The sequence below is a fragment of the Colius striatus genome, chromosome 1 (genome assembly GCF_028858725.1).
Source record: "Colius striatus isolate bColStr4 chromosome 1, bColStr4.1.hap1, whole genome shotgun sequence".
Lineage (NCBI taxonomy): Eukaryota > Metazoa > Chordata > Aves > Coliiformes > Coliidae > Colius > Colius striatus.
Window position 1 is genome coordinate 41,943,631 of NC_084759.1, and position 17,555 is coordinate 41,961,185.

The 17,555-nt window shown below is 40.5% G+C and overlaps 1 protein-coding gene across 5 annotated transcripts in view; it reads right to left on the bottom strand.

The window, feature by feature from the left end:
- The window catches only part of KLF12 (KLF transcription factor 12), a 255,583-nt gene that overhangs the window by 147,387 nt on the left and 90,641 nt on the right, over window positions 1-17,555 (bottom strand). For all 5 annotated transcript variants that reach the window (XM_061995504.1, XM_061995521.1, XM_061995492.1 and 2 more), the window contains exon 3: window positions 7,369-7,458. In XM_061995504.1, the coding sequence (XP_061851488.1) occupies window positions 7,369-7,458 (90 nt within the window). The remainder of the gene's footprint in view (window positions 1-7,368; window positions 7,459-17,555) is intronic.

Here is a 17,555-nt window from a genome sequence, read left to right on the forward strand (position 1 = left end):
TGCTTTTTAGATGCCAATAATTGTTTTGCATGAAGTCTAAAAATTACCTTACTGTATCTTAGAGCTGCATTATATTATGATATAACGGAGACTCGTATTGAGTTTCAGTGCAGAAGTGCAACAGGACTTTAGACTACAGAACTGATGGTCTGTGCACTTGTGACTACTACAGCGTTAATACCTTTCTTGTAAGATGCAAGAAACAAAGATCTGTACCTCACCAATTTCCTCAGTTATGACTGCAAACTAGATAAAATTTACAATTAAGACATGGATATTGGATTCTCCAAAGAAATACAATATGGAAGATACACAAGGGTGATTGGAACTGGTGTTATTTGAGAATGATGTAGGTGTAGATGATTTTGATAGTTGAAAATGTCTCTTCCACACTTTTTTCACATTTTCAACTGTTTTTTAACACAGTAAAGCAAATGTTGACCTTTTATATTTCTATAAAACAAACAATTTTCAATCCAAAATGTGGATTTTGAAATTCACAGTAACTGACAGATACACAGCTTGTATGTACCAGGCTTGTTTTTCTTTACTGCTAGGGTTTCTCAGCTAAATAAATCTTCCATAAGATCCCCATCATAAACTCTGGTAGCAGAGCAAGCAGAGAGGTCATACATCATCAAAAAAGCAGACTGGCTTCAAGGTGAGCTCACAAAATAATTGACTGGGGATAAAAGGCAACCAAACTATAACCTCATGGCACACTTCAGCACTATGCTCAAATCAAAGGGTTGACTTTCCTTCTCCCAAAGCCAACATTATTTCTTCAGTCCATATAAACACACAAAACTCTTACCAATTCAGAATTTACAATATGATATCTTGTATAACTGTAATACGGTTACAGTTGATAGAATAAATTATGCTAATTTGTGTGTAGTATCACACATTCTCTTTGAAACTCTTAACAGTCTTGCAGATAAAATATTACCCTTCTCCTCTACCAAGTACATCCTCAAAAAATCTAAATCTTTAGTAAGTTAAATCATTTTTTCCCAACCTTTCTATCATTATAGATATGGGAAGCATCTTTCTGGCATAGCACTGTTAGCTAAACACAAGCTGTTTAGAGCACAGACCTTCCTCTGCTTCACTCCTTTTAAACCTGCTACTACATTCCTAACACATGTGATGGTTATTATCTGAAGATGCCCATTAAATCAGTGCCTAAACACAATTTCTGATTAAATCAAGATACCCAAGGACCACTCTTTATTTGTATAGTGCCTAGTGCAATGAATTCTTCACCCACAACTGAAAATCTGCCTGTTCTTACCATACTTACAACAAACTATAACAGCCAGAATAAAGAGCATGTTCCCTACAGTGCTCTATGACAGCCAACTTAACTGCCTAGGAAAGGAATGCAATGGCAGACAGTGGTCAGTAAATTAAGTCTCAGAGGATCTGGGATCTTTCTGTTAGTGAGAATTTCAGACAGCACCATACATCTTACAACCTCACCTGCATTTTTTTTTTCCGTAAACTCAGTTAACTTGGCAAAAAGATTGTCTGACAAGCATGACAGTGAGTGTGTCGAATGCTCTGGTTAAGCTACCATTTCTTATTAGTCTTAAATCTCTTATTACCTTTCTGTTGCACTTCCTTGTCTGTCTGATCCCTGGGGAAAAATATCCCCCCCAAATAAACCACATCTACAACCATGGTGGAAAAATCCCTTAGCTCCCTGTTCCATAAGAAGGCTGACTTCAAAAGGAGTAAGGAACACATGCAACACTGTAAATACTCAGCATTCAACAGGCAGTAGTTCAGAAACAGGACCAAAGTAGGAGGTTTGGGCTCCAGAAGCAGTAAAAGTGTCCCAGGACTTAGTTTCAGATATAGTTAACTACCTCCCTGATGTCATTCACTCATGGAAAACGGACACAGCAGGAACAGTAGGTTGTGAGCAAAGCTGTAAGAGGTGGCTACTTTTATTCTTCATGTGAGCTTCCACATAATGTGAACCAGTACCTGAACTATTTATCAGCTTCACCTGGCTTAATTAATCCAACCAATTAAGCTGTGGTACAGCCTTCTGGGATATGCTTCACAAGCATATCCTTCAGCAGTGCTTGGGGAATAATATAACTGTATCCCCTCAGGCATGTCTCACATGGGTTTGCATCATGCCCTGTGCCCTGTAGGGTTATGTACTTGCTGGTCTTTGGGATCAGATCTTGACTTCTTTCTGAGGAACGTCATTATGGTACTGTAAACTAATGAATCCTATGAGTTGTTTTTCTAACACCTCAATTACACTCCCCAAGTATAATCTATTGCAAGACAAGACAACTCAACAGAAAGAAGGGCCAGTTTCTTCGCAGAAGAGAGATGGATGCATGTGCATTGTTCATGGGCTGTTTGTTTCCCCAAATCTGTCATGTTAAACATTAATTCAGAAAAAAAAAAAAAGGAATTGTGCAGAGATTCATAAATTACAACAGCAAGTACCAGAAGTTCTCTTTCTTCTAATAACAGAAAGAATACACATAAAATGAATGAATCAACATAAAACGGTTCCCCCTATAGTCAAGGAGCAAGTTTTGCTATTGAGACTATTTTCAATTGAATTTCAATAGGAAATCTTTGAAAATAAAACAGATTTTCTGTCACTATTACCCAGGCTGAGGCAGCATATGTTTATGTATATAACAATATAAGCATGGATAGCATTCTTCAGACATGAGATGACAAGATAATTTAGCTGGAGATGAAAGACACAGAGAATAATATTGGCTTGTTAAAGGGTTATGTCATTTTAGTCATTCTTTTCATAATTTAGCCATGATAAGGTATGGGAATGGAGACAGATCAAACAGAACTAGCACGTGAACTTAGAGTAAGATATATAATCTTCAAATAATAATTTGAAGGAACAAAATGCAGGCACAGGAATGGATGAGATTGCAGATCTGGAAACAAAAAGGCTCATGAAATTTAGAGGTTCATTATTCTCTGTATTTCAAGACTAAATGTGAAACCTATGTCCCACATTCATATCTCCTTTTAACAGAAGTTTGTGACCTGACTCTGCCAGTACTTCAGAAAACGTAACTTTATGTGTCTATGTCAGACACATTTACCAGCTTTTAGAAACTGGGCCACATCCTGCAATGACCTGAAAGACTTTCAGACTTCACACTGAAGCCAGTCAACATTATCCATCCTAACTTCTTCCTAGTAGCCATCAGCTAACAAATTTGCTACCCAATATGTACTACCATTCAAACTAATCCAGCCTCTGTATAATTTTACAATGAGGAGGATTACTTTTCAAAATAGTTTCTGGCACAGCCAAAGAGTGGTTTGGTTTTTTTTCCCCCTGCTGAAGTACCCCACCTTCACCTACACAGGGAGGAATCACCTTCTTTCTTCACATCCTTCTCTGAAGATGGTTACTGGCATACAAAAATTTTACAGCAGACCAGAAGATCTAAAGCTGTAGGTCATTCGAGGATATTAAATGATAAGCAAATTCACATTTCTAAAGTAATTCTACCAATTTATTAGCAATGCTAGCTCCTGTTCCACAGTAGGGGAGATAATAACGAAGCCTTGTTAAAGGGCAATGTGATATCTTTTATGTAATGTCTTTTTTTCATTTGTGATAAAGTCATTAAAGCAGCACTGTGTCTTCTTGAAGTCTCAAACAATAGTCTGCATTAAATCTCCTGTGAAAAATTAAGGACAGTAGTTCACTGGAAAAATAAGCATCTGTTCTTGCTAATGCTGATGGCCTTCTAAAAATCATTAACTATTCTCAATTGACAATGATAAAACAAAGCAGAACTGTTTTAACTTTTTCAGAAGCAAGGAGAAAATCCATTTCCCTTGCAAATACTCCTTTGTTCCAAATTTGCCTAGTCACCTGTATCTCACAAGGCACATACCTCCCTTACTGGCTGCCTAAATCCCATTCTTCCACAATCATCTGACTTGAATTCAGTGTCTTTTAACCCCAGGTTGGTAAAGTTTTGTATTCATGGCACGGATGCAGGCTCTAGCTCCTGAGTTCTGACCTCTCCCCTACTCACAGGCTCAAAGGAACTAGTACATGGTGCATAGCTGAAACACAGACATCAGCTCCAATTTGCTTTCAGCTTCAGTTGGAGACTGGACTGGTTTGCACTGGGAGTAGCTCACATGACATCACTCTCCCAGGGCTACCCTAAAACTTCAGCTGTTCATTTATTCCTTCTGCTGCATTGCATTTTAAATCCACTTTTGCTTGCTCTAAATACATAACACTTCTGCAGTGTTATGACCGAGATGCCATTTAAGAACACTTTGCAAAAACTTTTCAGAAGTATCAGTCCTTTTTGGACACTGAGCACTCAAATACGCTGCAAGACACAGACAAATCACGAAACTAAACAAAACTCCTAGCAAGACCCTGGAGGTGGTGCACAGATGCCAGAGACAAACCTTATGTTACACAGAACCTCTCCTACAAAAAATATCAAGGACTTAATGGAAAAATCAAAAGCAACATGGGAATACAATGGATGGATTGATTGCCTGGCTTGGTATTCAGATACAGCAGAAAACACTAGTCTTGCTTCAATGATTTGCTCTGTAGTGGTTCTCATTTACATCATGACTTCTACCATTAGCACATCACATGTGGTCAAGGGACAATACCTAGTGAAAATCAGGTTACCCAGAGCAGGGAAGATGAATTTCTGATTAATGAAGTGAATATGGCCAGATAGTTCCTATCTCACCATAGCCACGTGCAACAATTTAAGTGAAGAACCAACTAAAGGTTAAAAGCTGCTTCAAATTAAAAATTAGGTATATGCTTTCACAACATGAATAGATAGCTATTAGCATAGGTGTAGCAGGTTCTTCACCATGATGTGTTTTAAAATCAAAATGTTTATATGAAATATAGGCTCAGACTTACACAGGAGACAATTCAAAGTGGTGCTGTAGCCCTTCTCAGGCAAAAGATCAAATTATAACATCTCAGGTCTTCCAAAGCCTTATCAGCCAGACATGGCAACTCAATGCTCTCTCATCTCTTCGCTCAGTGCTCAACCACCCTGGGTCAAGGGCCACTGACGGCTTCAGACTGACACGGCCTTCAGGATCCCATAACCACAGATGAAACTTTCTTGTCATAACCCTTAAATCATGACTCACTTTTGCCGTTGCAGCAAACCTAGAGCCAAAATCAGACACCAAGCAGGAACACAAAAAAATGCATCTGTTTTCCCACAGGTTTTGGAAAAGTTTGCCTAGCCTTGCCTACTATTCAGCATACTAAGTGATGAGGCTTTAGCCATTACCTTCAGAAGACTCAAAATGCCATCTTAGTTTGCAAATTTCCAAAGCAGAAATCACATCTTTCTGTATGCCCATTTGCTGAGACAGAATTGCAACTCTAAGGACTTTGGGCGCTATAACACCACAAATACACATTGCAATTTCAAATTCATACTGCTTGGATCACACTTCAGTTTCCATTTCATGCTTCCCAGTTATGATATTCATCTTCCCAAACAGCTCCACGTGCTGTTTTCAGTAATCGCATCCTTCAAACACTTGTCCCTGTTATGTCTACCAACATCTATGCATTCAAAACAGTCTCTGAAGCACATGCTAAACATCTGTTTCAACCACCTTCCCCTTTAGAGTTTTAGCTGTTTGGCTGGAAAATTGCCATCCTAATAGCTAGCTCCTCTGTTAGTGAACTGGTGAATTCATTTTCTATTTATTGATTGTTCCCTGATGAAGAGTCATAAAGGTGCTGGAGACTCTTGACCAGACACTACTTAATTAGTACCAAAACACAAAAAAATCCCAAATCAAACCAAGCTCTTTGTCCAGTGGCTCAGCCACCGGAAAATAAAAAGATGACATCATTTTCTGCCTACACAGAAGTCCATAAAATTTTATTTTTAAAAATGTAAAGAATTTTTTAAAGCTACATAAATTGTTGATTTCCTCCCAGTTCCTGAGACATCAAGTAAGTCTTCCAGAATCAAATCACACTTTGGTAAAAGAAACATTCTTCAAAAAGGACCCAACAATATGCCTCATGCACAGAATTTATTTTAAACTAGACACAGGTAAACACCAATAAAACATCTTCTGAACAATATAAAGGTTTATGTTACATACAAAAGACATAATGTAAAGCATGCAAAAAAGTAATAAAAATTTCCTCTAATGGCTCTCTCTTTTCATTATTGTGGCTCATAGAACAGTCCAACTTTTATTTTCCCTCAAACTACACTGTACTGGAGCATTTTCTGAGGGTAGCTGCTCTCAAGAAGGGAGAGAGATGATCAAAAACTTCTTTAAATGTCCTTTTTTTTTTCTCTAAAACTTAAAAGCTTCAAAAACATCCTGAGTAACTGGTACCTCCCTGCAAGTCTTCCAAATTAAAGTCATCCTGAAAGTTAATTCCTTCTCATCCATATAATTTGTCAATTAAATAATTGAGAAAATAGCAGGAAGGAAAAAAGCAAACTATCAGGAGGTGGCAAAAGCCCATCCCTACAAGGCAATAGCACTGCTGCTTCTATTATGCTCTCTCTACTTGTTGGGGGCATCGGTCTTCAGAGCAGTAAGGTGGTTTGGATTCTTTGGGATTACATAAAATGCACACAAGGAAATAAAGACTCATGATAACACAAAATCCATTAAATATAGATGCCCGCATACTAATCTACAATCCCCGATATAATTGTTACCACTTATGTAAGAAAATACTCTTAATATGTGCAAAAACTTGGTCTTCCATTTTCCTAAAAATCAATCTCATGCCAAACAGTCGTTCTGCAAAAAATTTACAATCTTATTCACCGTCTTCGTCCTGTATTCAGTAGCTGACATGACACCAGTGTTAATCATATGAAGATTCTGGTCCTCTTTTCATAATGATTAACAAGTGTATTCCACCAGAAGGAGAGCAGGTTTGCATAAACAGAAAATAGGACAAGCACACAAAAGAGAAAACAACATCATTAAGATAAATATTCCAAGACAGCAGAATAGCACAGACACATATGGGCTTCTCAGACATATGAATTTGGCTTCTTTATCAAAATCCATTATTCTTTCCTGGTATTTTAAGCTGCACCTTTTTTAATGATCATAAAATTACATCAGCATCTCAGCTTCCCAGATAATTTCAGTAATTCTTCTGCAGAGCTGTGTTTTCTGCTCCCAGAAGAGTAGACGCTCACCAGTAAAAGTCCCAAGAAACTGAGCTCCAAAAAATTAAGAAAAACAGAGAAAAGAAAGTAACAATGCAACAGGAGGGACAGCTAACCACAGAAGAGCTTAGGAGTGGTCATCAGAGTGCTGCAGTGAGGTCACACAGAAACCTCTGCTTACCCCTTGCTCAGATTCCAGCAGCTCTGTTTTGACTCTGACTGCCGGCATCCCATCAAGCATTAACATTCTGTTCTCAAAGGCGTTGACGTCCTAAGGCAAAAAAAGGACAAGGTTAATAAAAAAAAAAATGATTAAAACCACTTGATTTAATTCATTGGTTTAAGTCTATGATATTGTAGAAGTTAGTAAGCTTATTTCAGTAACAATAAGTGAACAAAGATGTCATTTTAATTTCAAGGAGTAGCTATCAGGTTACTACTTCTGTTAGAACACTAAGTCATACTTTCAGTTATCTTTAAAAGAGAACTTAAGTCTTTGTAAGAACAAGGGAAAATCATCTCCAATTATCATTTTTAAATTTGAAGTTTATCATGCAAGTGCATGTATATAGATTCCTTGCTTTAGAAACATAAAGGAGAGCAGTGATGTCAAATAGCTTCAGGTTTTTGGCAGTGTACTTAGGTGTATTTGATTTCAATCAACACTGTTATGTTTCTCCATTGCCTAAAGAAAGCATATGTCTGAACTCTGAGAAGTTATAGTAAAGGCCTGTATATCCACACTGCCTCCCTTGTAAATTAACACACAGCAGCAACTCCTCAGATTTCGTATCATTCATTATCTTGTAAAGCTATCAGCATTTAACATCTAAACATTTAACATTTAAATCTCCACATACTCAGTTCTAACACAAAATAAATTAAAAAATACATTAAAAACATGCATTGTCCTTTTATCAATAGGCAATATGAGAGCTTCAAAGTGAGATTTGCAGAACTGTGCTTCCCTGAGTCAACATCCCTGCTATGAACATTTCATCCTGCTGCTGCTGGAGCACTTCACGGAGACACGCAAAACAACCTCTAGTGTATGTTGTTCAAACACTACCTCAACCTGAGTCACATTTCTATTCCAGGCAAGGCTTGAGGCTGGGGGTTGAAAGCTAGCCCCTTCAGCTGCCATTTAGTTTGGACAAGATGGAGAAAATAAAAGACATTTTATCCCTCAAGCTAGAATCTGACCTTATGAATCCAGACACCTTGGTCAGCGGTACAGAAATAGGAAGACATCACAGAGATTTTTCAAATAGCCAAACTACAGCACATATTGCTAACAAGTAACTTGTTCACAGCCCCACACTTGCCTGCAGTCTCATGTGGAAGGCAGCATTCAAGACTGGAAACTCACCTCTGCTCTATTAGTCCTCAACAACTGCACTGTAGTGGGGGGGGGGGGGGGGGTGAACAAAAGAAACCACTTTCCCTCTGTTTCATGGGCAGCAGATCTTTTCAGTACTGTGTGGTGCCATTACTCATAAGGAATATGTTTACAGCCCTGGTTCTGGCTATGTCTGCTTCACGGCACTTTTAAGAGAAATAATCTGTCCTAATAGAGCTTCCAAAATACATTTTAAAAACTTAAATTTCTGCTAACATTTTTTTTTTCCCAATTAATGCACCTCATCCCAGGATCTTCATATCTTCAGGGATACAGATACCACAGTAAGCATGTTTTTGTATACTCTTTTATTTTAATTTAAATAACAAGTTGAAAAGCAGAGAAACTGATTCACCCATTCTCCAACACTGCAACAGACAGAGCAAATGACCTGCTTAAAATCCTTCTTGCCCTCACTTTGAACTCCCATGTGTTACTGCACACAGAGCTGTGGTTTGATACCACAGGGCAGGCAGGAACTTGATAGTAAAGCAGATAAGCAAAGGCAACAGCAAATGCAATCCCTGGGGTTTATTTCCTTAAAAGGTAGGCTTATATAGCTCACAAACAGCTCTAAATTCTTAACTTATAAAATTTCAGATCAAATAAGTAATTTTCAGCAGAAGGCCTCTGCATGTGTGAATGAAGATCAGTTGAGCCGTTGAGATGTCCTGGTCCATGCTATGCTACTGCTATGTAGTTACTGTATTTTAAGCTTGACACAACAGAAACAAGAAAAAAAATAAAGCTTCTCCATTTATTTTGTGCACCTTGATCTTCATTCAGCATTTGAGGTATGAGGTGGGGAAAGAGCAGGAGGGACTCTGATTCCATAAAACTGCTGGCTGAAATTGTTCCAGGCTTTACCTCCCTCTTCCCAGCAAGGGTGGTGCAGTGTTTACTTATCAGAAGCAGATCTCAGGCGTCACTGAGCTCCAGTGGTTTGGATGTGGTTTGGGGTGGAGCAAGAGTAGGAGCCAGGCTGGCATTCCTGGCTCCCCCAGCGTTTATTCTGCAAGCAGAGAGGTCCCTCTCCCTTCTAGATTTATATGCAGTGCAGTCGAGTTTTACAGGAATGTGCCATCATCAGGCATCCCTTAGGCTGTTTAGCTCATAGACAAAGGACAAGCTGATGCTGCTTTATGTCCCTGAGGAGGTCTTACCCGCCTGAAGGAAGGGATGAGGCTGGTTTGTGCAGGAGGCTTGGGAAGACAAAGCACCACCAAGGAAAGGCAGGTTTAATGAACTGTTAGAATCTGATTAGAGACTAATGTCCCTTTTAGTGCTTTGTACCAATTTACAGCTGATATACTTGAACCATTTTTCCCCACTGGCTGTGATAAACTCATTAGTTTTAAAAATGCAAGCTAACCAGAGCCTTTGAAGTTTAGAACAGATAAATCATGGAAACCTGACTAGTTCATGTACCATTTAATACATTTACATTTAACTAAATTTTCCATAGCACTTGCTTCCTCTTTTGTTCTCTAAAATCCTGTTTCTTAAAAGGAGTGCTCTACCTTTTGAGCACTGAGCTGAAGAGTGAATGCAGTGAATAGCTCTGGCTTTTGGGTCATTTATAATTCACAGTAGTGATAATCGCAGAAGTAAATTCTTTCCAAACTATTTGATCCCTTCTGCATTTGTAACTGCAAAGGCATTGTGTGACACATCCTGGGGGGCCACCGCCTGGTAATAACCAAGTAGATCCAGTCTGCTACACATATGGATGAAGTATTTAGCCCAACAGTTGCCCAAAGAGCAGCTCTTTCCAAACTGTGCTCTCCTGCTATAACCAGTGTTTGCACTACAGTACGTTCAAAGGCTTCAGCAAAGCGGCTGTAATTGCCAAGACTTCCATATGGTGGGCAGTCATCTAAGGCAAAGGGACCCATCCCCAGAGGGGCTGGGGGTGTGAGTTTCCCCAGGGAGGCTCTCCGGACAGTTGGGGAGATGAGGGGGCACCCTGACCCGAGCGAGGCCTGGCTTCTCCAGCACCCATCGTTAGCTGACGACACTCAGGGTAGACTGACAATATGATGTATTTTGTCAACACCTTTTTCAGGCCACAGTCCCTTCCTGGCTCACGTAATTCCCTTCAACTGTGGCAGCTTAATTTCAGCTCCCAAAAGTGCCCAGGTGAAGGTGACCTGAATTCTTGTGACAGCTCTTCCTCCTTTATTCTCCTACCTCCCGCCCCAACCCACTTGGTAGACTCCTGTCAATAACAAACACATAGCAATATCCTAAAATAGGCATATAATCAAGCCAAGCACTGTCTGACCTTACCAAAACATCTGTTCTCTTGGATCAATAAACTAACTCATCCTAAAAGATACCAGCCTCTCCTTCTCGGTGTCATCCATTGGAGTCTTTCACTAATCACTTTTGGACATTTATTCCCTTGAAAGATTGATTAAAAACACAAATCATACCCAGGTCCATATGGACAACTGCTATTAGAGGAGTTGTTACAGAAGACATTCTTCTTCTGAGAAGCAATGGCATCAGTCTAATAACAAGACTCTCCTCCATCCTAAAAGGCCTACACTTTTAGCACAGCATCAGTGCAACTACAACTGGCATGTTCTCCATGCAGATGACTTTCCATTCTAAATTTTAACCAAATAATTTTTCACTACTTTAGAGGGAAACAAAACAAAAACTCCTACCCTCATCCCGGTGCAAACCCTTCTAGCATCCTGTAGTGCTTATTTAATTATAAATTATACTAGTATGAAATCTGACTCCATCCAAAAGAAGGGTTGTGGTTTTGTAGACATGTTTCTAATTTAGTCGAGCCACACATTTGAGAATCACACTGCAAACTTCTAACAACAACAGGGGAACTGGTGCCACAACCATCTTCCTCTCCTGAGGCACTACCAAAGACATCCCTGAACCCTCTCCTTGGTTTCTTTTAAGCACAAGATGACAGAAACTGCACATCTTCATCCCACACCACAGTTGTATCTCCCACTCTCCAAGATTTTCACATCTAGCTGCTCAGTACTTGTCCTGGTTTAGGCCCATCAGGGAACAAAAGACCACAATTAGCCTCAAGTACCAAAGACCTGAGGATTGCCAAAGGGCAGGGAGAGCTTAATTGCCACTTAAGCTCCAGGACTAAACAGACCAGGCTACTGGGCTTGGGGAAGAAAACAGAAAATAATTTAATGCAATACCAACTGAAATAACCATAAAACCCCAAAACATAACCAAAATAAAACAATACAGAGTAGTACAACAATGAAGAGTCCGATCAGCCCTTTAAGACCACCTTCTCCCCACCCCTCCCCTCTTCCCAGGCTCAAAGCCCTGATCCCGATGTTTTTACCTCCTCCCCCCATGAATGGTTCAGGGGGGCAGGGAGTGAGGGTTTCAGTCAGTCTGTTCCTGATAGCTTCTGCCTTTGTCCCTCCTCAGGGCAGGTGGGCTCCGCACCAGTCCTCCCTGCAAGTCCGTGGGGTACCTCACACACATGGCAGCCCTGCATGGGCTGCTCTGACATGCATTTATCCCAAAAGGTGTAGCTCCTCTCTGCCTCTCATGTGAGTCTGCTCTGTGGCATGCAGGCTCTCCAGCACAGCCTGCGCCATGGCCGTCTCCCCACGCAGTCCCTCACCCATTCGGGTGCACTCACACGGAGCTGCTGGTAACTCTCAGTCCTGCCATGGATCTCCATAGGTTGCAGGGGCACAGCTTGCATTCTCGCCATGGCTTGCAGAAGGGTCTCCGGTCTACTGCTTCTCGTTCCTTCCTTCTTCTCTGGCTGAAGGGTCCGCGTGGTCGCCTCCATCTTGTATCACTCTTACACCTCCTGCCTCGCATTTCAAATTCCCGTCCCCTAAATAGTGATGGCAGAGGCGTCAGATTGGCCCAGCCGGGCCGGAGGTGGGTCTGAACCCAGGAGCCGGGGAGAGTCCAAAAACTCTTTACTGGGTCTTCACTGCAACCCGCTCCCCCTGTTAGCAAGCAAAAGCTGCTCCTTGCTAAACCATGACAGTACTAAGCATCAGAAATTAAACAATGCTCTCCCAGACCTGGCCAGATTGTGATGGGCACAGCCCCACACAACCCAAGGAAGAAAGCAGTGAGCTTAGGCTTCAGAGTACTCACAACCCCGATCTCACACTTTCTGCATGGATTGACGAACATTTACGATCCTGTGCAAGACAGCTTCCTCCACCTGTTTCATCTCATAAATGCACGAGATATGTAGAAGCAAGGTGGAGGTAGTTACTGCAATGAAAGTAACAGGCTTGTTTTAACATGCTGAAGAGCCGTACACTGGCAAGAAAAAGCCACTGATGGTTCTGAACTTTTCAGTGAGACACCAAAAATCTTCAGCTGATAATTCAATGCTCCTTCACTCTGGTGGGTTGACCTTAATCAGCTGAGAGATGGCCACCCAGCTGCTCTCAACAATCCTCCTCCTCAGCAGGACAGGGGAAAATAAGATGGAAAATTTCATCAATTGAAATAAAGGCAGGGAGATCACTTATAAGGTATCATCACAGGCAAAACACACTTGAACTTGATCTGGGGAAAATTCATTTAATTTATTGCCAGTTACAATAGAGATGGATAGTGAGAAACAAAGAAATACTAAACAACCTCCCCCCATGCATCCATTCTTCCCTGGCCTAACTTCATTCCTTCATTCCAACTCTTCCTTTACTTTCCTGCACAAACTTAACTTCTAACATGACACGCTTTCAGCTGGGGGAAGAGCAGACTCAAACTCAACATTCAAACTATAGTAAAAGGTTTAAGAGGAGTATGTTTGAACAGCTAAGAGCCAAGAACAGCTCTTAAGTATCCTTTCTGTCTCAAATCCATGATTTACATCTTTCCCTGCCCCACCTTCTAGTCATTCTTACACATGCTGCATATGCAGTAATTTCTTATCTTCTCATTTTATGGTCCCAAAAATAAGTAATTTCTGTGAAAACAGTGTTCTTGGTGGCTCAGAAATGTGAACTTTAAAGGGTTTTATTAAAAAGATACCTTAGAAACATCATTGAACTAACCATGAAGCACTGCATGTCACTTATGTGCCCTAGCAATAAGATTACCTTGTTGATTTTTCTCAACATAAATATCTAAATTCATATTACTGTCATTACTTACATGACTAAACTGAAGGTATCCATCGGCCAAAGCAACAGACAGCAGCATAACACCTCAAGGGAAAAAAATCTGAAGTGATCCACTCAAGGCAAAGCTTTCAAAGATATGACAGCTCCTTTTACGAATATGACTAGGTAAGATTTCTGAAGTTGAAATTGTTTCTTCTCTTCATTTCAAGGGATAGTAAAAAAATGAAAGATTACCGTCTCTTTTTAAGTATAAATATCTCCATAGAGCGAGAAAGCCAAGGAGAATATCTCCTTTCCAAATTCTCACAGAATAGCTCAACTATCTACTATCTCAGTCTCCTGAAGACCTTCATTTCCAAAGAAGTCCTTTATATACCATATAATGAGATTTGTTAGTGAGTTAGATGTAGTTATCTCTAGAGTGAAGCATTTCAGTTAACATTGCCACAGTATGTATGAGCAGTTCATACCAAAAGGCGAAGGAAACATTTTATTTTTCAACAGAAAATAAAATTCAATTTATGCTGCTAGAAGATAATCACTCAACTGGGAGTTCTGCCAGGAAATCAGGTTAACAGCCCATGTCTTGCCATAAGATCTTCATCATATGTAATTATGTCTATAGCTGTGTGAAATGTTCATAATCAAAGCAGAGTTTCTGGTAGTTCTGTATTTTACTCCGAACTTAAATTGCCAGTCAAATTCACCAGAAAAAAATAGAACCATTTTCATTTCTCAATACTTCAAGGAAAATCAAAACATTTTCTTAAGAAAAAAAGTAGAGTGAAGCCTTAAACTTCATACCATTTTCACGTGAAACTAGGTGGCATTGATTTGAGTTTGTTCAATAAAAAATGAAATTGATTTAGTGAGAAAATGCAGAGTTTGCAGAGGCCTCAGTGAACAATATGGACATAAGCTGTGGTTTATGTCCCACTTAAAAAAGAAAAGCTTAAAACACCACAGCAATGGACTTCTGGAAATATGCTAGGATAACAGCTCAGCACATGAGTGTGAAGAATAATTAACTAAAGCTAACAACAAGGTTATTTCTCACTAATCTACATACTCCTCCCTCTGGTCTGCTTCTTGGCTATGAACAGAGCTCAAAGTGGGCCTAAACTCATTGCATGAAATTCCACACATCACCTTGTGCCATAGAAAGCCATGGGAGGACAGCAGTCTAGGTATAGGTACATATATCATAGACATGCATCTGCATGGCACGCAGAGATCACGGAGGCATCATAACTCTAAGCTTTCCAGAAACGCCTCCAAGTGTGGTCTCTTATTACAACCGTGCATGCCAGGTAGAGCCCAGACCTCAGCAGCAGCTGTGACTCAATGCTATCAATGCCCGAGAAGCACGTGCAATGGTTGGCCTTCAGCTCACGTTGTCCTGCTGAGATCCTCATCTGATATACCAGACCATGTCTGGTTGTATCCCTCTGCTATCAGTAAGAAGATGTATACATGCAACACAAGCTTCTCAAAGTCCTATTCAAGTGCCTAGATCTCTTAGGAAAAAAAACCAAAACAACCAACCAAAACAACCTAATTTTGCAGACAGGACAGTGAGATTCCAAAAGGAGTTAAGCAGCCACATTCCTAAGGATTTACCTATGTTTTCATTTGCTGTATATTTTTACAAATCTATCTCCATGGAAAAAAGTTCAAGTCCAGTCAATACTCAGTGAAGAGAACCAGGGTGTCATTTTTTTGCTTATGAAATCTTTTGGGTTTGTTTGGGTTTAAATTAGTTTTAGCAAATATAAATAGAACCAAAGAGATGCAGTTCAGCTTCCAGATGACAGAGAAGTGTCAAGTGCGCTGGCAACTAGAGGCCAATCTGCTATTCCTCAGACTCAGCAGGCAACCCTGTCAGCTTAGACTGCTTAAAATCCCTTTATATCAGCTCTGCTCTCCTGCCACTTTTATCTGTCTCTACAAAGACCCATGGGTCATTCCTGTAGTATGTAATTCAAACACAACCTGTTACAAGTAACAGTAATTACATCAGAGCCACACATTTAACTTTAATCAACATTAATGGTTTCATTGTTTTCCTTCTAATATACCATTCACAAAAATATCTGCTAAGATTTTTGTGAATATCAATGGATTCTTTAAGCATCTGTGTATTCTCATGTAAATGTCCTGCTTAACAAAAAAATCCCCAACAAGAGAGCTGAAAAAAAGACATAATTTAGGTGAGGGAGCAGTGGCACAGGCTGCCCAGAGGGGTTGTGGAGTCTCCTTCCTTGGAGGTCTTCAAGACCTGCCTGGACATGTTCCTATGCGACCTGATCTAGGTGAACCTGCTTCTGCAGGAGGGTTGGACTAGATGATCTCCGAAGGTCCCTTCCAACTCTACCATTCTATGATTCACGAACAATGTGTATGGTAGGCATGGTGGGTTGATCCTGGCCAGACACAAGAAGCCCACTAAAGATGCTTTACCACTCCACTTCATCACTTGGACATTGAAGAGAAAACATAATGAAAAGCTTAAGGGTCAAGATAAGGACAGGGATATCACTCAGCAATTACCATCATGGGAAAAAAACAGACTCAACTTGGGGAAATTAGTTTAACTTGCTACCAATCAAATAAGAGTAGGACAACATGAACTAAACACAGAAACACCTTCTCCCCACATCCCCATTCTTTCCAGGATTAACTGTCCTCCCAATTTTATCTGTATTAGTGGTTGAAGTGGGCAGGGAATGAGGGTTGCAGTCAGTTAATCCCATGTTGTCTCTGCTGCTCTTTCCTCTTAGGGGGAGGACTCCTCACACTTCTGCTCCAGCGTGGGTTCCCTTCCACCAGAGACAGTCTTCCACAAACTTCTTCAACTTGAGTCCTTCTCATGGGCTATAGTTCTTAGAAACTCCTCCAGCACAGGCCACCCACAGGGTCAGAAGTCCTGACAGCAAACCAGTTCCAATGTGGGCTTCTCTCTCTCTCCATAGGTTCACAGGTCTTGACAGGGACCTGCTCCAGTGTGGGCTTCCCGCAAGGTCACAGCCTTCTTTGAGGATCCGCCCATTCTACTGAGGGGTCCTCCCCGGGCTGCAGATGTATCTCTGCTCCCCACAGCCTCCATGGCTGCAGGGGCAAGGCCTGCCTCACCATGGGCTGCACCATGGGCTATGGGGAAATCCTCTGCTCTAGCACCTGGAGCACCTCCTCTACTCCCCCACTGATCTTGGTGTCTGCAGAGTAGTTGCTCTCACACATTCTCACTCCTCTCTCCAGCTCCAGGTGCTGTTGCACAGTAACTTTTCCCCTTTCCTAAATATGTTATTCCAGAGGTACTACCACCATTGCTGATGGGCTTGGCCTTGGCCAGCATCTTGGAGCTGGCTGGCATTGGCTTTCTAGAACATAAGGGAAGCTTCTGGTAGCTACTTAAAGAAGTCAGTCCTATAGCCTCCCCACTCCCACTACCACAACCTTGCCACATAAACTCTCTTCATTAAGAAAGTCTAAGTTTGGAAAAAGCATGCATTATCTTTACACAACCATTAATTAAAAAAAACCATCTTTTCATAACACTTCATTACTTGTAATAGTAAAATAAACTCCTGATAGTTTCCTTTGAGTTTTTAAAGCAGAGACAAGTAGTGAAGACTGATACAAGTGGAAATGACTTTTTCACAAAACAACCCCACTAGCAATTGACATAGGATTGTCACTCTTCCTTGACCACAGTTACAAGTCAAGTGGTTTTTATGCAATTTCCAAAGTAGATTTGTGCTATCTTATGTTAACTGTCCTTTAGTTTAGAGAAGATTTTGAAAAAGATGAGGATTAAAATTTAAAACAAACATCGCCAATCTGCAGGAAAAAAAAATGCAATGGAAA